Source organism: Electrophorus electricus, chromosome 14, assembly GCF_041902795.1.
Source record: "Electrophorus electricus isolate QZ-2024a chromosome 14, ASM4190279v1, whole genome shotgun sequence".
Lineage (NCBI taxonomy): Eukaryota > Metazoa > Chordata > Actinopteri > Gymnotiformes > Gymnotidae > Electrophorus > Electrophorus electricus.
The window spans coordinates 9,654,279-9,677,954 of NC_137510.1; the positions used below are offsets into that span (position 1 = coordinate 9,654,279).

The 23,676-nt window shown below is 39.2% G+C and overlaps 2 protein-coding genes across 5 annotated transcripts in view; both read right to left on the reverse strand.

The window, feature by feature from the left end:
• vav3a (vav 3 guanine nucleotide exchange factor a) overlaps positions 1–1,673 on the reverse strand; it is a 76,282-nt gene extending 74,609 nt beyond the window's left edge. For 3 of the 4 annotated variants that reach the window (XM_027013280.3, XM_027013279.3, XM_081695839.1), the window contains exon 1: positions 1,059–1,673. In XM_027013280.3, the coding sequence (XP_026869081.1) occupies positions 1,059–1,262 (204 nt within the window). In that variant the 5' untranslated portion in view covers positions 1,263–1,673. The remainder of the gene's footprint in view (positions 1–1,058) is intronic. The other variant, XM_027013281.3, reaches the window with a different exon arrangement.
• An 11,493-nt stretch (positions 1,674–13,166) lies between these two features.
• zgc:163022 (ferric reductase 1) lies at positions 13,167–23,003 on the reverse strand. The gene is made up of 16 exons (XM_027013288.3): positions 22,871–23,003; positions 22,500–22,680; positions 20,470–20,603; positions 20,261–20,358; positions 19,967–20,057; positions 19,632–19,826; positions 18,862–18,963; positions 18,343–18,490; positions 17,409–17,519; positions 16,915–17,030; positions 16,140–16,226; positions 15,842–15,933; positions 15,671–15,729; positions 15,092–15,229; positions 14,587–14,612; positions 13,167–14,144 (listed from the first exon to the last, which is right to left on the reverse strand). The coding sequence occupies exons 2-16, from the start codon at positions 22,678–22,680 to the stop codon at positions 14,055–14,057; spliced, it is 1,668 nt and encodes a 555-aa protein (XP_026869089.3). The 5' UTR covers positions 22,871–23,003; the 3' UTR covers positions 13,167–14,054.
• Positions 23,004–23,676: the final 673 nt, after the last annotated feature.

Genomic DNA, 23,676 nt, shown 5'->3' on the forward strand with positions numbered 1-23,676 from the left:
ACAAAAACTCTACTAAAGGAGAATGGTCTCAACTTGTAGAAGGGCTCCCTAGAATCCTCTTACAATGTCACTGCAGCTGATGGAAGCAAAAATGAAGTACCATTTAATATTTACAGTACAGTTCAATATTTCAGTACAGTTCAATATTTCAGTACAGTTGTCACAGAAGGTCATTGTTTTCTTGAGTATGTCTGCATGGCTGCATGTGTGCCTCTGTGTGTGTGTGTGTGTGTGTGTGTGTGTGTGTGTGTGTGTGTGTGTGTGTGTGTGTGTGTGTGCCCCAATGAACTAGAGGTTCATCAGAGGTCATAGTGAAAATCTATTCCCTGTGCATGCACTCTGCTGTTACTGGGCCCAGTAGAGGGCTCAGGTTTTGCTCCATATGAGAGGATTGTATAATGTGGTCCAGTCTTTGGCCAGATGGTGCTTGATGGCGTGGAGCGAGAGACGTGGCTGCCTGCACTGTTTTCAATAAAGTGAGCACCCCACTGACCCAACAGCTGCTGCTTTCACCTCACACAGCACACTAATAACACCGCACCGAATGCGCACATTCTCATCACACTCGTCACTACGTTCAGAAAAGCAAACGCTTTCAAGAACTATTGTGCAACTTTAACACATCGAAGTCAAAAGACGCAATGAAATCTTTTTTTTTTTATTGTAAAAGTTTTTAATGCTTTTTACGCTCCATTAAAAATGCCACCTTAAGTGTGCTTCTCGTCTTCTCCTTTCTCACTTTTAAAGAAGAGTGCTGAGGGCGCGTGTACACCTCACGCGCAGACTCTGTTAATTGACCCTAGAACGTAGACCGCCTCGCGGATAGCGGTGCACAGCCGCTCCTCAAAACCAAACATTTTTGTACTGAATCGCGCCAGTACGTGTAAGATACCTCTCCCCGTTTCTGGTGATTTTAAACTCTTTTTTTCTACGAAATATAGCTTCTTCGGCGGTTCTGTTAATTGTGTGCTGCCTTTTTTTTGAAAACCGTGACATATTACCAATATCACGCTTCCACTAACAGTCCCTGTAATAATGTTGATGCGCGACGATCTTACCTGTGACAGCTGTGGCCTAAGGTTGATCTCTTTTAGGTTGATGGTCTGTGCTTGCAGGTTGTTGAGAAGCTGACACAGAAGCACCCCGTCCCGCAGAGTCTGGGCAAGGTCGAATACCTGTGCCGATTCCCATGTTACCCGATGGTTCGGTGGGAGCACCTTGCAGTTGATCAACCATGAGGCGCATTGTCTCCAGTACTCCATCGTTTTCAGTAAGCGCAAGCAGCTACTTTGCCTTAACCCTTACGATCTAAAGATCTGAAATTGCGCTTATGACAGCTTCTGCCACACTGAAACTCCGAAAGCAGGCTTCGTTTCTACTTCCCCATTTGCAAGGCAGAAAACACAGAGGTTAAGCGATTTCATCGGCAATGTGTGCACTCTGTCTTGTGCTCTCTCTCTCTCTCTCTCTCTCTCTCTCTCTCTCTCTCTCTCTCTCTCTCTCTCTCTCTCTCTCTCTCTCTCTCCCTCTCCCTCTCTCTGCCTCTCTCTCTCTCTCTTATTGGTGAAATGCAGCTGCGGTAATGATGGTAATCCGTGTTCGATCTCTTTCCTATCGAGCTCTGTCACCTACTCTCACTCCAGCAACCTCCCCCTCCTACGTTCCTCTGTCGCGCTTCTCCGCTGTCTTCCGCCTCGCAGCCTGTACAGTATAGAGTGTGTCAAGCATGAGCTGTCAGGCGCAGAGTCCGTAAGTGGATCAGATACTTGCCAAACGTAAAACATAGCATGAAAATATCTTTCTGTAAATAAAAGATTAAAAAATGTATTGCAGTAACTTTTTGCCCTCCGTTTTAGTTTTTAATATAGCTTACTTTGTCAAGATCTCTTAGCCGTCTGTTTTTATCACATTACACTGTTGCAACTATCCAACTGGGCAAATGTATTGAGTGTATTTATGCACGGCTTGCTACCTCCGTAATTAACCGTGTATACTAGTGAATTAATTTATATCGATTTAACTGTGGTACATGTTTATAGAAGAGTGTATTACAGTTTAAGGCAATAGCTAAAGGAATACATTTACATTTACATCCAAAGTGACTTATAATTATGACAGAGTGCAACTTCAGGGTTAAGGGCCTTGCTCAGGGGCCCAACAGTGGCAACTTGGCAGTGGTGGGGCTTGAACCAGCAACCACTACATGCAACTGCACTGAATAAAATGTCAAAAGGCAGAAACTGAATATCAAGTGCAATATCAGGGAGTTTATTTCTAGAACTCACTCTGATATACCACTTATAAATTTGGAAAGGTATCGGCTGTTGTCTTAAATCCAGAAAACGAGAGAGAGAGAGAAAGAGAGAGAGCTGGAGCTTTGAGTATGAACATGTTGGATGAAGTGAGCATGTTTCACTTGGTAGGACAGTGGAGGTACATATCGATATCCTGTTTCTACCGCCATTTCTGTACTGTTGCATTTTCACAGATTTCTTTCTCTCTATCCCACTTACACTCATACACCCACCCACACACACACACAGAATCTGTTCAATCGTACACTCATAAATCCCTCATCCCATTCTCATTATTATTATTATTATTATTATTATTAATATTATTATTATTGCCATCATCACCAACAATTCTAGAGTCTATATATATCAAAGTTGTATAAATAGCTACACCTTTGCTCAAACATTTTTGTGCAGATTTTTTATTTGTTTGTTTTATTCAGAACTAGATCGATGTCAGAGGCTAAAACATCACCTGTTCCACTTCAGCACCAAGTGTATGCTATGTGAGTGATTGCTTAAATTCATAGAAGAAGAGGGCGTTTACACTTTCTAGGAGGTAAGAGAAAGTTTAGAACGTCAGAGAGGTCTCAGAGTCAAAGAGGTCATAGTCTTCAGCAGAGGGGAACAAACCACTCAGCCAGTCTTCTCTTAGGAGCTCCAGCTAAATCAACGCACCAACAGCAGTTGATGCTAAGTGACTGATCAAAAAGAGTAGCGCTGAAAAGTGGATGGCCATCTCCTGCGATGTGAAACTTTGCCCCCTCCAGGACTACCAGCTGTTCTGCAGGGTCCTGAACTCCCACTCACCAGCAAAGCACCTGTGTTTTTATTCACATATTAAAGAGAACTCACCTCCCATCTCCACAGAGTCACTGGTTACAGAAGATCTTTACCACAGAAGGGAAGGTGAGTGAACAGAAGAAGTCATGTTTCTGTTTTCTTCCCTGTTCTCAGATAGTGAGACAGACACAGAAGATGCTGAGAAAGACATGGAAGATAATGAGATAATGAGACAGACACAGAAGATGCTGAGAAAGACATGGAAGATAATGAGATAATGAGACAGACACAGAAGATGCTGAGAAATGAACTCAGCACAATCGGTGCCTTTTTTTGCCATCTCTGTGTCCATGAGTCCATGTGTTCAGGGATCTTTTTTGCCATGTTTGTATTCATGAGTCCATGAGTTCAGGGCTTTGTAGTTGCCATCTCTGCTATCATTGGTAAAAGTGTTGCAGGTTTTTCTCTGCTTATGTCTGCACTAATGGGATTTTGGCTCTGCCCTCATGGCCTTGAGGGTCTCATGACAGTGAGCAGTGTTGTGTGGAAGTAACAAGACTGCAATTATTAAAGTGTCCATAAGTGCTAAACAGTGCATCCACCTACACCAACATTAGGCTCATCTTCATAATAATTCACAGTGAGTGTAAAGAAGAGACAACCCATTTGAAACATCTCTTTTTTGACTGGTTAGAAAGCAGATGGAATAAGCCCGGAAGTTCAGTCCGGCACAGGAAGGAAGTGGAGGTCACTGTGTGTTCGGACCTGTGTCGCCCTGCCCTTTCCTCCCAACCTGCCACTATTTTAGAGTTCTGGCTCAGGATGGCCTGCTCCCACCAGGCTAACGGACGATCAAAGCCACCCCTGCAGAGAGCTTTGACAGGCTCCAGGAGCCTCGAATTGCTGCCATTCCTACAGTTGCCATTGCAGTCATGCTCTGCATCGCACCAGTAGATTATGATGAAGCCCATTCTGGTATTGATAGTTCATTCAGGGACGTTAGGCAGGGGGGCATATCACTGTCCTGCTGCCTGGAGTAACATCATATGAGTTTCAGACCCGTGTCCAAAATGTAACATAAGATGTTTGCTGGAACAATTGTTGGCAAGTCATTATTTCCCAAGGACTCATGATACATTGTGTCTAAATAACTGTTCATTACTCATGTGGGCTCTGATGTTCATGTATTGCTTTCATATATGAATATCTGTTTTTGTCTCCTGTGTTGCAGTGACTGATGTACCAATTTACAGTCACATTCTGTGAGACTGAATGGTCATCCTTCTAGTCAAATTGGTCTTGGCATTCTTTTTTTAGATGTATTGATCCACAAAACAAAATAGCATCTGTCCAGTCCATATCCACCCTCCCCACATACATACACACACACACACACACACACACACACACACACACACACACACACACACACACAGAGAGAGAGAGAGACACACACACCTTCGTCGATGGACAGAAAGACCCAGGAGAGTCCAAACCAGATGCATGATAGAGTTTCACCAGCAAGGACAGAGGAGAAGCCCAAATGGTAAACACATAAGTGCCAATAATACAACCTGTGAGGATAGACTGAGAGCCCATAATGACCGGATTTATTAGACAGGCACATTTAAAAGTAAGCAGAGAGTGGTGTAACTCACTGATACAAATTTAAGTGTAGGCCAGTGATCAATGAAGCACTGAGTCACCAGATTATAGACCAGAACCTGATCAAGACCAGTGAAACAGAACTCAGACTGAATGCCCAAAAGAGCACCCTCTAGTGGTCAGATAGGATTACTTTAAATGAGGGAGAGAGCGAACAGACTCTTTGTCCAGTCTAAATCTCTGGAGTAGGGACCCACGGACTTACTGTGGACTTAGGTTCTATGGCGTAAACTGAAGTGGTAAATGTCATCACATCAAACCTTCATGGCCACACAATTGCCATCATATAAAAAGGGACTTCAGCTTGATTCATTTCCATGGTTGCCATTGATTGGCAAAATACAATATCGGAAGAAAGTTGTAGACAGCCACTGGTACGCAGTGGCAGAGAAATGTATTTATTACATGCAATCATTCAGGCTATTCCCCTCCAGGAACAGTTATAAGTAAGCAGCTTATTCTAAAATAAATTACAAAATAAGTTACATCATCATATAGAGTGGACCTGTTGTTATCAAGAACTTTTAAACAGAAATTTTAAACAGTTTCAACACTCCTATTATCCCATAACGTGCTAATTCAATTTAAATTCTAAAAAGGTGATCAAAATCATTCCTCTTTTGTTTATGTTGTTGAATCCATGTTCCAGTCATTCCACAAACAAAGTGTGCTGAAGTGACAGATCATCTGGAAGTTTATAAATTCAGCACCCTTAAGTGTGCAAGTATGGAGAAGAGCAGCAATTTAGACTGGGATTTGTGTTGTCAAGAATTAAAACAGAGAGCTACATTTGCCATATTACTCACTTTATCAATACCAAATATCAAATAAACACTACATTACTTGCAAAATTGAATTAATTAATTAGAAATGTAAGTGTTTTGATAAACATATTAAATTGCAGGGTTTGTGTAAGTTTAAAGACTGTAACTCCATTTTTTTCCATGAAAGGGCTTTTTGTCATGTAGCCCTCTGGACCTGCCACACACTACATGTCCCAAAATCCTCCAGGGAGCTCGTCATGCCCAGAGTATTAACCCTGTGCACCTGTGCTTCATTAAATCTCCTATTTAAATGTTTCTCTCATGCTTCCATATTGTGAAGTATTGCCCCTGTTTCCTAAAGTCTACCAAGCGGTATAATTTACCTGTGCATTGACCTTGTGCTGTATCTACTTCAACTCCAAGTATTACCTTGTCCCTGTTACACATGCTTGTTCCTGTCTTATTACTTTTGCATTCTCCTTGATTCTGTTCTGGATATTCCATTTTGGATTTGTTTGCCCATTGTTTGCCCATTCTGCATTCTGAGGTGTACTGTTTTGGATGTTAATAAACTGTTAGGAAAATCCAAAATCAGAGTCTTTAGAACAGTCCAGGGTCATAGAAACAGTATGGATATAATGGGAATACAGAGTAAACAAAAACACACAGCAAAAGAAAAAGGAAGCAGGCTAAAACTAAACAACACAAATTACAAAATAAATGATATGAACAAAACAATGATGACTAGCGAATACTACAGAGGCTTGGATAACAAATTCCACATGACGAGCACACATGAAGGAGGCATAGATTAAGAATGACCAGCAAACTAGGACAGAAAACACACACTCACTCTCAGGGTAATGAGGGCTAACAAGAAGCAGGTGTAACTAATGAAACAGTGAAAACCAAAACAAGGACCGGAACGGGAATGGAGAAAATTAAACAATGACACGAGACATAGAAACCATGCTAGGAAGGGGCCAAACGTGACAGAGATCAAAAACGTTTTAGCAGTGGTGTCTTTTTTTAATACAATAACATGGTTTTCTTTAATTGTATAGTTTTCAAGTTCAAATACATTTTGGACACAATTATTCTTTAGAATTTTACGGTTAAAATTTTTTAATGTGGTTAGTGTTTTTTTGCTTCAAGTCTGCAGTGTTTGAAACAAAAAATTTGACAGAATTTAATATCTATAGCATCAAAGTTTTCATGTTAAGGTGGCTGTGTTTCAAGAAAACATTAATGTTAGTGCTACCTTTATGTCTGTATGGTGTTAAGCATTTTTTGATGTTATTGAAGTTTCTGCTATTGCTACAAAGTCAGTTTTGATCCCCAGCCTGTACACTAATATTTTAGCCAGAACAGCAGCAGAGCTCTGAGGTCAGGAGCAAAGGCTTTGTGGAGGTTCTGTCATGCTCCATCACATACATGTGAGTCAGCTTCCTGGAAAATTAAAGCTGGTGTATTCTACGCAAGTTGGTTGACTCGTGTAACAAAAGCTCCCCTGCATCATATGTAGGTCTGGATGCAGTAGTCCAAGGCCAGTGCGGACCTTCCACACATACAGAAAGAATGGACTTAGAGAAAACTTCTGAAGAATCATATTTCATTTTCTTTTTGTGCGTTTTACTGCTTTAAGCATAGAACACACAAACGCAACCTTCTCCAACCCATAGCAGCATCCTAATGCTTGCGTAGGAATCCATTGTCAGCGCTGCTGTGTTGTTTTTCAACTCTGCCTTCCCTAATGCTCTCTTCTTTCTCCTGTAAGAGCTTTATTAACAAACAGGTTTATAAAACAACCACAACAGGGCTAGGATTGATAAACTCACCAACCAGTTCAAACTTTTTATTAGTTTCTCAGGCTAATCTCAATACTGGAATTGATAGTCTATTTCATACTGGCATTGATCATGTAAATGAATCTGAGAAGTGTCTGGAGGACTGCGAAGTGTAGAGCTACAGTCATGGCCGTATGCGTAAGAAAAACAAAACACCGCAGATGTTCACCTGCCGTAGGTTTTATTTTAGTGTTATAAAGTACCAGGCTTTTCGAATATGCAGCTTCCTCCGTTCTCGGTCACCTCAGGCAGGTGAAGGAGTGTTTAGAGCTGGCTCCCAAGGAGCTGATTGCTGCAATCTTCTTCACCATGTCAGGCTGGTATGACAGACAGGGACATGTCCACTCCTCCACCTACACACTTCAGCACATTGTGATCTGTTCCCCTGGCTTTGTGTCATCAATGGCCATTCTGCTGTGGGATGACTCTTTGGACATGTTCCAGTCCAGTGTGAACCTGGACACTGCAGGTTGTGCATCTACAGGAGCGATAGATAACTTGCAGTTATTGGCTTATGACAGATGTGGAGAACCATGCGATAGGTAGCTCAGTCCAAAGTGTAACACGTTATGGTGTTGGAGTTATAATGTATACTGTATGTTCTCAAGTGAGAAAGATGTTGGAGAGCTTTTTATCTTTTGTTTCATTCTTTAAATGCAAAGCCATTTTGACTAAGTAAAACTGTTCTGACATGCATATAGAATATTGCTTTCTCATTACCAAGGAAATTACTGGTTTGGCTGCTACTCTGTGGGCGGAGATGCATGTGGTGCTGATGTTAAACACTCTGGAGGAGGTGTGGGAGGGGAGTTCACCTGTGACTGAGGGCCTGTGCAAGAAAGAATGCACAGAAACTACAAAACACATTACCGCCTGGCTGCTGAAAGACTTTTGAAACACATTGGAATGTTTTTTTTTGTTTTTGTTTTCCCTAGCATTTAGGCATGAAATTCAGAACTTAAAATCAACTGAACATTTGGTGGAAAAACTCTAAAGGTTTGTTTTTCACTGTAACCTTCTGTGACCCTTTCTTGGCTGTGATACCTCATCAGAATTGTATCTTTGTTAGGTTATGCAGCATACCTTTAACAGGACTAGTAGTGGCAAGGGCAGAATTAGTTCAATTCATTTCCCATACATCCATAAATGAAAGCTTTCTACTGATCACCCTGTAATTTGTTGTGTGGAAGCGCTTCGTCAGGAGCTTCCTATGATGCCTCTACTGTGCCTCTCTGTCTCATTGTTGTCTCATCTGAAGCTCAGACTTGCAGAGAGTCCCTGGGTCTTAGAGGAGCAGGAACTGGAGACTCCCCATACCCCATAGCAAGTAAGCCTCTGGTATCCTTAAGTTTTCTCTTCGATTAAGCCTTCCATTGGCATTCTCTAATGAATGCAGAATACGGTATGGAGCACATTGCTAATGACTCTAAAGACATGATATAGTCTTTAAAATAAGCCTTTGTGTCAAACTGACTTTAACAAAACAGCTTATCGGTGTTACTGGACTACAACGTGACAATGTTTATCACAAACTTGTTGGAAAAATAAAGATGCAAAAGAATAAACTACACCACAAAATTGTATTGAGTTTTTCTTCCAATGGTTAATTGAGCTGTAAGCCTACATGAATTGAAACCCTCCCCCACTTACTGTACACAGAGGGGGTGGGTGAATGAACAAACCGAGGGGAAGAGAAACTTCTCCCCTGGACAGGCTTGAGCACTGTCTTCGAGCACAGGCGTATGCTCTTTGGGACTGGAAAATTACAAAGAGTGAGAGAGAAAGAGAGGGGAGAGGGTGAGAGTAAAAGATAGAGCGGACGAGAAAAAGAGATAGAGATAGAGAGCATAAAAGAGGGGACAGGGAGAAAGAAAGAGGGAAAGAAGAGAAGAAAAGAGAGAGAGTGAGAGAAAGAGAGAGAGATAAAGGGGAGTGGGAGAGCAGTGCTTTGAACCCTCTGAGCTGGTCTTTTAAAACTGATGTCACTTCCACATTTTCCTTTCCCCGCAAGGTCTTTCTATGAGCTATAACAGAAACATTGAGAACTTACACAGTCTAAACAAAGTTAAGAAAGCACACATCTCCACTGGGTCAGGAACCACAGCTCTAGGGGTAAATTATTATTGTGATGCAAATTGTAAGATTTAGTCATAAGTCACTTATGGACGAGAGCTTTATGGCTTAGCAATAAATGGACCTGGACAAATCATATACTGTTTTACTGTCTTTTTTTTGAGGAGAATTCTATCTGGTAACTAGAAGCCAATACAATAGTATGGAAATGCACAGAATTTACAAGATAGCAAGAACATAAGGGCAGCATGTGTGGGTTTATTTAATGTGTGCATTTATTTAATTATTTCATCACTTATTTAATTTATTTCAGGTTAATGAAATATTGGCACACTGCTGCAGGAATTCCTCAGTGTCATGTACAGGTTTTGCTAATGAGGACAAACACCTGATCTGACAGGCACTTCCTCATCCACAGCAGGCATTGTGTGTGTGTGTGTGTGTGTGTGTGTGTGTGTGATTATTTTCTGAATGTAGAAACGGGCCAAAGACTGAGAAAGTCTGTACTAATGAAACAAATATGAATTAAATATGAATAAAGAAGATAGATAGATAGATAGATAGATAGATAGATAGATAGATAGATAGATAGATAGATAGATAGATAGATAGATAGATAGATAGATAGATAGATAGATAGATAGATAGATAGATAGAGGGAGGTGAGCTTCTTAAAAGCATCACAAACTCAAATCCGCAATCAGGAGGTTACAAGCAGCTAGTTTTACTTACATTGAACATAGCTTTGTGTATATATATATATATATATATATATATATATATATATATATATATATATATATATATATATATATATATATATATATATATATACACATTTTAGAACCTTTTAGAATTTTAAGCAAACACACATATCTACTAATCTCGAATAAACTATGTTTTGTCTATAATTAAAAATAGATTTGCATTATAGATTAGTGGTTCTACCTCACTGTTATTTGAACAAGGGAAGGTGTAACTGTTTGCCAACTTTTTAGAGCTTACAGTACAGTGTTCGGGCCGAACATTCATCTGCATGCACTGCCCCACTCTCTCTCTCACTGTGCTGCCCCAGAGCAAAGGTTTATGTTTTTAGGGTTCAGACAGACAGTTGAAGTCTAGTCCTAGACTGGTGCATTCGAGAACCCTCTATTTTTGTACTCTTAGGTTACATAATTTAAAATATGTAAGAAAGACCCAATATTAAAGTTTATATGATGACAAGTTAGTGAAATAACACATTACTATATAAATATTATAATCAAATATAAAATCTGTTTCCTAAACTGATTCCAGTGAGCTGTTTGTTCATTTCTAAAACAAAAAGTTAAAAAATGAAAAAGCGAAACTGATACAGCAGTCGCGGTGAAGCGTTCACGGTTCAGAGGAATCGCAAAACGCGTTCTGGAGCGCTCCCCACCCACTACTTCTCTCCTACTTCAACGTCTGCCGCGCCGAACCTACGCGCCTTGTCGGAGATCGCATCTGAAAATCGCTTTTGGGTTTGACTGGATAAGGCTGGTACGTAACAACGATAGAGATTCATAACGTAAATTCATAATAGACGATAAACGACAGTTTTGACATCTTGACCCTGTCAGGTCATTTTGAAATTCCATTGTTTGTAAATATTTTAAGAGATCTCGTAACGGAAATGAATTACAGAAAGCGCAAGAATTAACATGAGCATTTGAGAAGATGAGAGCGATTCATATGCTCATGTGTGAATGACGGATCTACCGAGCCCTTGTACAGAGGTTTTTATCATTTTAGTGAATGGCGCCATCTAGCGTATATGTATGGTATAGTTTTCTGATCACCAAAGAATAAAGATGACAGTCAAGACAAAAGTTAAAAGCCTGTCATTATCTTAACGTCCTACAGTGCTTCTGGCACCATGCTATAAGTGGCTGAACCATTGCTAACACAATTACATTTTTACTACCTTTAAATTATTAGTGTAATTTATATTAATGTAATTTAATGTAATTAATGTATTAAAGCATCCTAATTAAGCTTTAAAGAGGCCACAGTTGATTTTACTATTTTTGTTGAACTCTGGCAGACTTAGTCGGTAAAGACGTTCACCTTTTTTGCCACAGTCTCCATCCAAAGGTGTCTCCAAACCCCTCCTGTCTAAAGAGGCACACGCTTTCAGCTCAGCCTGGCCTTCTATTGTGTGCACACATAAGTCATTTGACAGGCAAGAAGAACAGCCTCCTTGTGGAGAGGTTTCTTGATTAATCGGGTTGATACGGCCCAATCCTTATGATATTTTTGATATTTTCAACCAGTCCTTATGATATATTCACCAAGGATGTTTTTTTTCTCTCTCTTTTTTTCATATGGTGACATCTAGTAACTGAATTGATTGCTTACGATCTTTGAGACAAAAGACAAGAAAATAAATGCGATGGAAGGAAACAACTGGCCAAATTCTTCAATATCTTGCTAATTGTTTTCTAAATTTGGTTCTATAGAAAGGTTCCAAGAAAAGGTCTGTCAACACCAATGTCTTCTAATTGTTTTCTAAATTTGGTTCTATAGAAAGGTTCCAAGAAAAGGTCTGTCAACACCAATGTCTTCTAATTGGCATCATTTCTTAAGAACAGTCAGTAACCAAAAGCCCTTCCAGTTCCCAAAAAGGGCATGAAACTCCTAATGGTTTGAGCCACGAAATGATTTTCCTTTAAACCGGCCAGAGTTGAGCTTAACAAGAGCCGCCTTAAAAAGGAACAAATGTTTGTGTCTGGATTTGTTTGGGAACGTTTTTCAGTAATGTTAACTAAAGGGGCACAGACAAGGAGTGAAGAAAGCGAACATTATATTGCTACATTTATCGTCCTAAATTGAACTCACGTTTTCATGTTCACTAACAAGAAAAAGTACATTTTAGCTGATTTACCAATTTATAAATTAGCTGCTTTTTAGCTGCATGAGTAACCTGAAATGTGTAATATCTCCATCTTGCTTTCGGAAAAATGTATGCCCGTGTCAATCTTCTGCCCATGTGCCTCTTTGGCCCACTCCTAACACTGCCCTTGAATCTGACTTCATTACTCTCAGTTCTGACTTTTTTCTTAATTACTGCACAATGGAGACAGGCAGATGCAAACTTTTTAATAATTTTACTGGTTATTAAAGGGTATTGTTCCCAAGAAACATGACTGATGTGAAACTGAAGTGTTAGTGCAGTGTTTATGCTAAAAGACCACAATGCATTCTAAAATAATGAAAACAATTATTTAAAAATAAAGATATTGTAATTAAATTACTACATTATAGTGTTTGCTCTTGATTGTGAGATTCTCTTCTTACCTATTAGATCAAATCCCAAATAAGAAAACATTGGTGTCACAATTAGTCCCTGCCATCTTCCATGGTTTCCGTCTTGTGTATTTTAGTTCCATGCCGTAGTTTCGTTTTCTCCGCCCCTCGTTTGATTTTCCACACCCGTCCCCTGTTTCTAGTCTTGTTAAGTTCATGTATTTAAACCCTGTCATGTGCCCTGTGTCTTGGCTGTTCATTGTGTCTGGTGGATGTATGAAAGTCCGTCTGTGTTTCAAAGCCTTCGCTATGACCCTGGACTACACACATACGTCCACCTCCTTACCGCTCACTGTTACAGTTGGTGAATTTCCGAATCTTAGTGAATTGCATAAGTGGGGTTTAAGATTTTATTTTTTTCTGAAACGGTTGGTGAATGAGGCCCAGTAATTCTTAAAGGAGAAAGCATGAGGTTTATGGACATTTGGTTTATTATATAATAAAGTGACGTGATTGCAAAGGCATGTACTGTTCAGTAAGCATGGAAATGAATACAACAAGCCATTACGAATATTTCTTGTTAATAAGATAAATACAACTAGACACAAATAAACAGAGACTGGGGGATGGACATATATAGCTACACTGTGAGCTCTGTAAGAGACAACACATGTATGTAGGTAATTTGAGGGTTTGTCTGCATGAGTTCATGAGCTTTTTTGCATTCTCCTCATGAGATATCTGAAGAAAAAGTGCCTGAGTTGAAGGGCATGTTAAAATTCAAAATGTAATTCTAAAACACTCAAGAATCTTTTGAGTCACAGCATGCAGGAATAAAAGTTTCAGAATAAATCAAGGTTTCTATAGGGAATCACTATCAATGTAATATTTTAACCATTAGCTGGAGCATTACCAATACATTTGACCTTAATTATCATATCGTGGTAGGCTACTGATTAGTTACTGGAAGTAAAAAAGAGAAAGAATGAACTGTTTGTTGTTTACTGAGGTATGTTAAACATACACGGATGTGTGTTTTTGCACTCAGCCAAGAACGGCAGGGACTACATTATTCATCATTATCTGAACTAGAACTATGAATGGCTATGTAGCCCAATTACTCTTCAATGCATTACAATAGCAACTGAAATACAGAGAAAATCCATTTACCAAATAAATGATTTAGCTAATACAGTATTCAGCAATTTAAAAAAAAAAATGCTGTATGCATACTGAAATCCTAATTTGATTCTTGTATCACTACAAATGCAGAAATCCTGAGTTTCTATAAAAAAAAGTAATAATCAGCTTGAATTTGTTTTATATGGCTGTGATGACATATAGGTTTCTTCTTTCAGAAGTTATACATTCCCTATTCCAACAAGAAGAGTCACGAGGAATGCCACATTTCCCAGGAAGAATGCTAACATGATAAGTACTTCTGGTCTTATCTGTTGAAAGTAAATGAAAATAAATAAATAAAACTTGAAATGAAGATATATGCATCACATGGATCAATTCATGAATTATATACTGCAGTGTTTCAACACATCCTACCTAATGTCACGTTCACATACCAGAGTGTCTTCCGTTTCCCGGACTGCCTGACTTACTTCTCTGCTTTTCTGTTCTCTATTTCTATGGTTCCCTGTCTCCAGCTGTTCCTTGTTTGTCTGTCTTTAGTTCTCCTAGTTCTTTCGCATGTGTTCGTTCCCAGTACCCCAATCATTACATTTAACTTTTATCTTGTACATTTAGCTATGTACATAAACAACGAGAGTAAATAGGAATAAGAGCCTAATATCTTTAAACTTAAGACAATTGCTGTAGTCACTCCACAGTAATTCGGCTACTGTGATTTAGTCATTAAAGCAAATAGCTTTGAACACTTACCTGGCCATAATCATCTCCATCAACATCTGAAAAAACAATACATTTATATAATTTGTGATTCAATTTACTTAAAAAACAACCCCAAAAAATCCCCCAAAAGGTAAAAATACTTAATTCATCATGTTGGGATGTTAAAGCTGCCTATCTCCGCATTTTACGCACATGCATTTATCGCCATTCAATGCTGCTATAAGAGTTTTAACCAGGACAAAGAAAACAGTGCATTACTCAAGTTCTAAACTCTCTACATTAGCTTCCACTTAGTTATATAACTGACTTTAAACCACTACTACTAGTCTACATATTAGTCCAAGAATTCCTTTCTGATATGCGCAAAGAGTATAAGCCCAGTAGGTGTCTTAGATCCATGGATATAAACCAACTTGCAGAGCCAAGAATTAAAACCAAACTTGGTAAAGCAGCTTTCATCTCTTATGTTACACCAACTGGAATCAACTCCCAGTCCAACTTTATCAAAGTGTTTATCAGGAAAGTGACTGTTTACCCTTTTCCGTCCATTTCTGATGAATGTCTAGGAACAGGAAAAACAGGGCCTCCCACGCCACAAAGCCTCCCATCACCTTTGGCAGCCAGCCATCCTGAGAGGGGTCCACCAGTATCAGACCAGTGAATATCGCTGCCACTGCATGTACAATGAAGACAAATTTACATTAGCTTAGGAATACCGACATAAACTCCACTCTTATTCTCTCCCTTGACTCAAAGACAGTCATGGAGCAGCAAGCCAGTCTCACATACAGGCAGAATACCCACCAGCTTGGCCTTACAATGTTTCCAAGTTGCCCTTTTTACACACATTTTTCACAACAGGCTTTCCCTGAACAATCTGCAGCAGTTATGATGCTTTCAAAAAGTGCGTGAGGAAAAATATGTAACTCTGCTTGTTCTGTAGCAGGGCCTTCCTTACTGAATAACCTTGGTTAGTCACTCTCCCAAGGCAGCATAATAGAGTCTTTTTTTCACAAATGTTTGTGGTGAATACAAAACTAAAGGAGAAAAAAGGGTCAGTGTGTATGTGCAATTGTAATGCTGGGTGTTTACTGATGGTGAGGCTTTTTCCTACCTGCCAGTGCTTTGATGGCTAGTGCATTGATAGCGTGGGCCCAGTTGAAAATGAATCTCCTGCAGGGAAGGGACACCAAGCAGATGTTAACCCTCATTAGTGGCCAGCCTCCCACTTATTGTTGTTGTTGTTGTTGTTGTTGTTGTTATCATCTCTCTGTGTCTCTCTCACCTCTCATGCTGTGGGCCACAGCGGAACATGGCAGCAGTGGGCTGCACCAGGCTGAGGATCATCACCATACAGCCCAGTACCGGATGAGCTCCCTGCACAAACACAAACACACACACACACACACACACACACACACACACTGTTTGACATGGCATCTAACAATTATCACATTTAATGTTTACAGATTATTTCTAAAATGACTCAGAGTCTATGTACAGGCTTATAGCATCTAACTTAAAGTTAACTTGTTTTCCTTGTAATAGTTGAAGCACGTGGTGATCACAAAATCTGTATTTACCCCAGCCCAGTCCTGAGCATATGAAAACACCAGGATAAACGCAATGATGGTCGCAGCAACTGACAGTAGCATCAAAAGCATGTGTGCCTGCAGAGGACAAAAAGAGAGAATGGAAAACCCTGCGCCTCCTTAATACAGCCCCTCCCCCCAAACCAGCAGCTTCTAAGGCATTTGTTAGCAAATGTTAGTCAAAATGCTGATAAATGAAGCTTGTTCAGTCGTACTGCACATGGGGCAATGTTTGTTTTTCCTCTTCTGGAGTTACCAGGCTGTCTAATTTTTGACCTGCTGTACCTGATGCATTTTACCACCTGATCCAGGTCACGAGGAGTGTGACAATTATCTGTGTAGTGTAAGGGATTATTATCTGTGTAGTGCAAGGGATTATGTTCTTCACTGAAAAAAAGGCACTCTACTGAAGATGCTACACAAGTGTTTTGATTTAACTGTTACACAGCTCCGTGGAATAAACAATCAAATAATTAATACATCCAAAAACATTATTTAATGTTGGGTCAATGATATTTTCTTTAATAAGTAGAACCACCCAAATTTCTGTCCTGATTACTGTCAGGGTTTATGTTGTGAAAGATGGCTGTACATTGTGGCCATACATGTCTTATTTAACTAATTAACTGATGTTAAAGCAATACAATGTCTACAATTCAACTTAAAAATGTTTTTATTCATTATTCACTGGAGTATTTTAGAGTTTAGCTAAAATCAGAGGCACAGTACACTCAAATGTCCTTAGTCAATTAATACTGAAACCTACCACAAACCAGAAGTCTTTTCCGCAGCACCGAGTCCCCCGGGTTGTTTTCTTGAGGTAGCGTGCAATAAGCATGCCTACAGAGCCAGTGGTCATCCAAGAGATAAGCATGAGGCAGCCTGGCCATAGAGCACAGTCATTAGAAGGGCAAGAACATGCAGAATTACGTCTGGCACTATAGAATAAGTGAACTCAAAGGCAAAACAATCACAAGTTCTGGAACTCTTTAAAATATGGAGAAGAAGTGGTGAAAGAAAGCTGAAGAAATATTAGGTTTGGGTTTTTTTTGCCTTCATTTTATAAGCTTAATAAAGTATCCATCAGGATTGTAATAGCCCAAATCAGGAAATTCCTGAGATGTGTTCTTAAAGACACAGAGGCATGTGCCCTTAAAGGCAGTGGTTTGTTTCTGTAGGCACTCAGGTCAGACCCAGTACAAAGACTCCATTTTTTTGTGGCATCCAGTGGAGCTGCTTTAAAAACAGAGCAGTTCTAACCATGAGCTTTGACGATCGCTGGGTATTGTTCTCCACCCAGGACCTGAGGGCTGTAGAGATCTATCTTAGCGGAACTGATGATGGGTGTATTGGGGTGGATCTGGATGACTCCTGATAGGAAGAACACAACAGTAAGCAGACCTCAAGAACCTAACACTGCAGCTGACACCCAGCAGGTTCATTCTTTCCACTTTTCAAAAAGCTTAATACAATAATTATAATATCTGTACTAGACAATCAGATAATACCATATAGATTGCTTGTTAGAATATATATCTTTACAGCTTTTTAGATAACACTATAAACAAAACTAAAATCAAATTCATTTGCAGACAACAAAACTGCACCTCCATGAGCACAATCATGTGGCAACCTATTATTTTGGTGATAAACAATGAGGTGACATTTTTGACATTTTGTTGACAGCAATGTCTTTTCGTATATTTAGGATGGGTTAAGCAGATTTTTGATCTAAGATAAAGATTCCCACAATAAATGCTGCTTAAACACAATTTATCTCATTAAAAGCTCCACTCCTAAACACTACTGCATCTCGCAATTCTCACTGCTAAGCAGTGTACATAAATGAGTACATAAAAAATACTATTATTGTTGTTATTTAACAAGAATAAAATGTCAAATGAAAATATTTCTGCCCAGTTACTTTCATCTGACAGATGCCCTCACTTTGATAATAAACTTCATCCTTGGTTTCATATGCTTTCATTTTACCCATTGAGTCAATTTCCAAATCATCCATTGCCTGTTGAATGTAGAAATATTGCACATTGTGTGGGTGGAACAGGTGGGTGATTTCTGATATGGAAAATGTTACCTAGTTTATAACAATCCATTTAAAAAGAGTTACGTTTAAATTACTGTGAAAATGACACAGACTGACTCAGGTTCTGGGGTGGAGCTTTGTGCTGCCTACCGTTTTGGTCTACTGGGCCATTGGCCAGGAAGATGTAGTAGCTGTTTGTGGAGGCCGAACTCCTGGTGGTGCTGAGAGAGTTTCGAGAAGTGAAAGAGCAGCTGATGACACCATTGGTAAATGACGCGTTGAAGTTTGTAACGTTGCCCTTTTAAACAAAGACCATGTGAGTATGTGTGCATGTGGGTCTGTGCATGTGCATGAGACATGGAGTGAATGTGTGTGTAAGTCCGTTAGAGCAGAGATAGGTAGGGTTTTAATTATGCGTTTCAAAACATGTATTTAATCACATTTTAAGTATTTTGTTATTTGTACTAGACTGAAGTGACAAAAATAGATTTGCATCAAAACTGGTATCACTTATATCATGTAATATATGTGATGTATCATGTTTCAATGAAAAAAAAATTTTTTTTTAATTAATTATATCCTTGAGAGTAGTGTGTATTTTTGACTGAACATGTGTAGGTCAGCGTGCATTATTAGGCCATACTGTAGCAGGGTGAAACCTCTCCATACCATTCTAATAGTGGTTGGTGTTGTAGTTCCAGTTGAGAAAGCATGCTGCAACTGGATATTACCCTGAGAGTTTTTCCCACAAATGTAGATATCATCATTTCCCTTGTGAAAACAATGAGAAGAGGATCAAGTCCAAAACCAGTCCACAATATACAAAGCCTTTCACATGAAGAACTTAATGTACATCAACAGTAATCTCATATGACAAATGCAATGTAACCATAACAACAGATCATTTGGCTTCTTTCTGTGTGTTTAGGCCACTGCACTCAGAATAGGTGTTGGCAGCTGTATGAAAAAAACAGCAGTGTAAACAAACTCTTAATTGAATGTTTAAAAGCATTGAGTGGTGGTCACCTTTATCCCTTTCCAACTGTGCCATTAACCAATTAGAACATCACTGAATATATTAGCAGAAGCAGGTGTATTAGAAGAGGGAAGATATGATGCGGGCATTGGGGCCCTGGGAAATATGCTTTCTGTGTTGAATCATTACACTTGATTGTGAATATGCATAAATATATGCACAGATGTAGCAATGTAAGACTCATGTAGGCTATACATTATTATAGACAAACTGCTTCCAGCGGTTAACTTCAGCCCATTGGCTATGATTGCTAAACAGTCTACAAATTGTTAGATAAATCAGGTCAGTCAAATGCTATTTTTTTAATGCTTAGGAAAATAAAAAATGTAAATGCAAATATTATGTGCAAATTATGTAATGTGATAGACGGGTGCAATTCAAACGAAAGACTGGAAATTGATACCATTTGTTGGTCATCCGAGAAAGCAATGGCGACGTAGCCGTTTGAAGGACCAAAGATCTCAAAATTGAATCCTGATCCATCAGACAATGGCATGGCGGACATGAAGTAGCAGTTGGAGTTGGTAAAAGGGTCACAGTTACTGGGCTGGCTGACACATGTCTTAGTAATTCCACAACCTGCACTAGAAATACCATTCTTAAGAAAACAGATGGGGGAGAGTTTTTGTTACTCCATTGTTAGAGCATCCAAACAAGTCAATGCATCCCAAAATTATCAAAAGGAGTTGAAAAAGAGTGAAACAGATTGGATGGATGGATGGATGGATGGATATTCACCATTGCTGTGGTACCATTCCCAGTGCTATAGGTCACCTGTGCACTTTTCACACCCACCCAGAAGCTGGAGTAAGCCTGGACAAATGTTGCACTGGGAAACATTTGTTACAAAAGCATTCAGTAACAACATTCAACTGACAAACCCTCTGTTCGATTGCTACAGGCTAAAAGGATTATTGTGAGTTAAAAGATGAAAGATATTTGCTCATAAATTACTGATGCAGGGATAGACAAGAACATGGTGCAGACAAAATTAAAATAGTGATCTGCTGGACAGGAGGCCAGCCTCACTACCTGAACTGGATGTTGTTGAGGTTTCCAGATGTAGGAGCTTTCCATATACTCTGGATTTGGGATTTTGGGGTAGGTGATGAATGTGAGACAGCAGCGCTCTGAGGTTCAACAACATAAGAAATTGGATTGGGTAGATTTTTTTTTTTATTTACTTGCAATGATTAATCAGTTTTCTAATTAAGCATTTTACAAAGTAATTGTAGGCCTACATGCTGTCCTGAGCAGGCTAGCAGTTGGGCACCAGTACCCGCTGAACTGAAAGAGCCAAAAGGAGTAGAGCCACCGATCAGGCGAGCTTCCAGCAGAAATCCCAGGAATGTGCCAGACTTTGCACTGAGAGTCACTGAGGAAAAAAAAAAAAAACACATTACGGTTTTTAATATTTGCTTTTTAATTCTGTCTCAAAGATGTATTCAGTGCAGTGAATAAATAAATGGTTTACTTCTTGGTTGATTTTATCAGATGAAATTAATGAATTAATTAATTATGCTGGAATTGGAATTTTTCTTTTGTCATGTGGTGGTTGCCTTGTTTTGGCCACTATAGTTGGGCTTGTGCCTCAGGGAGTATTTGTGCCTGCTTTGTGCTTGGGAACTGAACATATTATTAATGGAACCATTGTCAAGTTTTCTGACCATTGATCTGCAACCACCCAGCACCCAAGGTAATAAGAATAACTGAAACTCTTGGTAATAATTTAAAATCAGTATAAAAAGGCTTGAAGTGCTGGAGTACAGCCACCAGCTGTAATGCAGTCTCTGGGGTCTAAATCTATTAACTTGTAACTTGCATAAGGAAATGACCATTTTCTCATCTGGACTTATATGGACAGATGGATGCAACTTAGTTGCATCTCAGATTCATCACTCAGATTCATCATTCATCAACATGTGTTGACAGATATTGAATGACTAAGTAAGACCTAAAACTTTGGACCAGAACTTTGGACCAGATAATACTGAATTTAAATGCTATTGTCTGGATTAATGAGCTCTAAACATACTCTCACTCTCACTCACTCACTCTCTCTCTCTCTCTCTCTCTCTCTCTCTCTCTCTCTCTCTCTCTCTCTCTCTCTCTCTCTCTCTCTCTCTCTCTTGTTTTTGAGCAGTTGTTAAAAGCACTGCACTGCTGACAGGCACAAGACAGTATAACAAGGCACACAGCAAAAAGCCTTGGGCAGTGATTATTCCATTTTGTGACACTAGTCTGCTATCTATCCCAACACATAAAACATATACTGTAAATGATAAAATTATGAGTTGCAGACTATGAGGCTAGTCAAAAACCCTTGCTGTATCCAACTAAGGACAGTAAATTAATATTTAATTAAAAATAATTAACAATTTGATTTAATTAGTGCATCTGTAAACAACCAATAAAGTTTAAAAATATATATATAGCAGTAAGTATCCTAAAATAATTAGCAACTGTCACAGCATGCAAAACTAACTTTAGTCCCTGCTAAACTTGTATATATTTCAATGTAAAGTGAACCACACCACTCTGAGGCATATGAACTAGGGGAAGTAATCTCAGATTTATTTCGATATACTGTATATCGTACAGTAGTATATTGTTTAAAATGATAGTTATGTTTACAAAGATAAACTGGAGCGCAGACTGCTCCGTTTCCCCCCCCCCCCCGTCCCTCACGTAATTTCCGCGTATGAGTTGCCGCTACCACCACTGACCACTTGTTTACGTACACCTAACAAACGAGAAACCAATCTAACTTTTTAATGAATAATTGGCTACCCGAATTGCATTTCTATGTGCCCAGTTATCTTTTTTATTTTGAAAATATCTGGCATTTGCGTCTTTGTAAAAGGTTCACCCTTAATCACACAGATTTTGGATCTGAACTACCATAAATCCTACATTTCCATTGTTTGTATGTTTGTTCATTCGTATGTATGTGTGTTTGGTTTTGATAATACTGAATTTAGTTGGCAGATTATGCTAGTTAATCAACTGAAAAACTGTAAATTCACTTTCAGGAAATATTTATCCTTGGACAAAAAAAGCACGATCTTCATGTTTCCCTCCCAAAGTCTGAAAGCAGCAATCGGTTACACAGCTACAACTATTAGAATCTTCGACTCTCTAAACAGTTACAAAGCGAGTCAAAACAGCATATACATTTTACTTTCTACAATATTGGACAAATAATCAGAAGCCGAAGAAAATATATCTGGATTATCCTACGTTTAACTTCGGGAGCATTACGGCAACCTACCTGTGACTGCATCTCCCGCACTGTAGCTGGTCTTGTCCACGGTAACAGAATAGGGGGCTGCGCTGGTTTGAGCGCTGGACCCGTGATTCGGTGCCATGGATCCGCAAGCGCTAGAAATCAGGCCATTTTTGTAGCACTCCACTATCCGCACACAAGCAAAGAGGATGATGTACGCACGCATCTATAAGAATGAGTAAATGATGGACGTTAGATGTTTTTTGATGGATGATGGATGTTTGTTTTTTTTTTACAATAGAATATTAAAAGCCAAACAGCCCAAATCCACATGTATTATTAATAATAATAATAATAATACTTTTAACTAGACAACAGAGAATACGGTTGGCGTGAAAGCACCTGTTCACACTCACCTTAGCTGCGAAGACGAACGCAGGAGAGAACCGCCTACATGTGCTGTTTACTACACCGTCCCTAGAGAAGTTTCTTTAGGGGGCGGAGACAAGGCTGTGGTGGCAATTAACGTGTCTTTTTAGTGCCGTAAATATTTTATACAGCACCGGCGCTACATGTAATCGTTCAAAATAAACATTTTAAAACACATTTAAAAAAAACTACAAGAAACAACAACAGTTAATGGTTTTGTAAGTAATTACGAAAATTAAAGATACAGCTAAATTTATCAGATGCATTTTAAATGGACTACATACAATATTGCAGTATCGGTATTAATCACACACAACATTTACAAGCAACAATGAAATATTGAATTTAAATTAATTACACTGGTCAGCTTTGATTTTGCCTCTTTTTTTCCACAGTATACTCATGTAATTTTATTGTAATGGTACACAGGATGACAAATATTCTGTGCCAAACCACTAGAACTTCACATAGGGCCAGTGCGCTCATTTCATTCTAGAAACCATAACATCTCAACCTCTTCACAGGGGTCATCAGGCAGGGTCCTCCCTTCGTCAGTGGTTCACTGAATTACGCCAATGACACCTCCAGAAGGCTGGCTCAACAGTGAGGTCTGCCCTCATCCCCTTCTCCACACTCACTTTTATTTTTAAGGAAAGTTCTATGTTCTAAGTTAGCGGACTACTGCTGGACAATGAAGAAAGATGTTCCTGAGTAAGTTTGTACACATATTAAGAATAATAACACCCTTTTATATTTGAAGAAGTAATATATAATGAATGTCAAATTTACACAC

Bases quoted from the DNA above. Each gene is read 5' to 3' on its own strand.
- zgc:163022 (XM_027013288.3), bottom strand. From the start codon at position 22,680: ATGCGTGCGTACATCATCCTCTTTGCTTGTGTGCGGATAGTGGAGTGC. The intron at 17,031-17,408 runs GTTAGAACTGCT...CTCTATGGCCAG, and splicing joins AGCGATCGTCAAAGCTCATG to GCTGCCTCATGCTTATCTCT. The intron at 14,145-14,586 runs GTAAGTGTTCAA...TACTTTCAACAG, and splicing joins ATGGAGATGATTATGGCCAG to ATAAGACCAGAAGTACTTAT.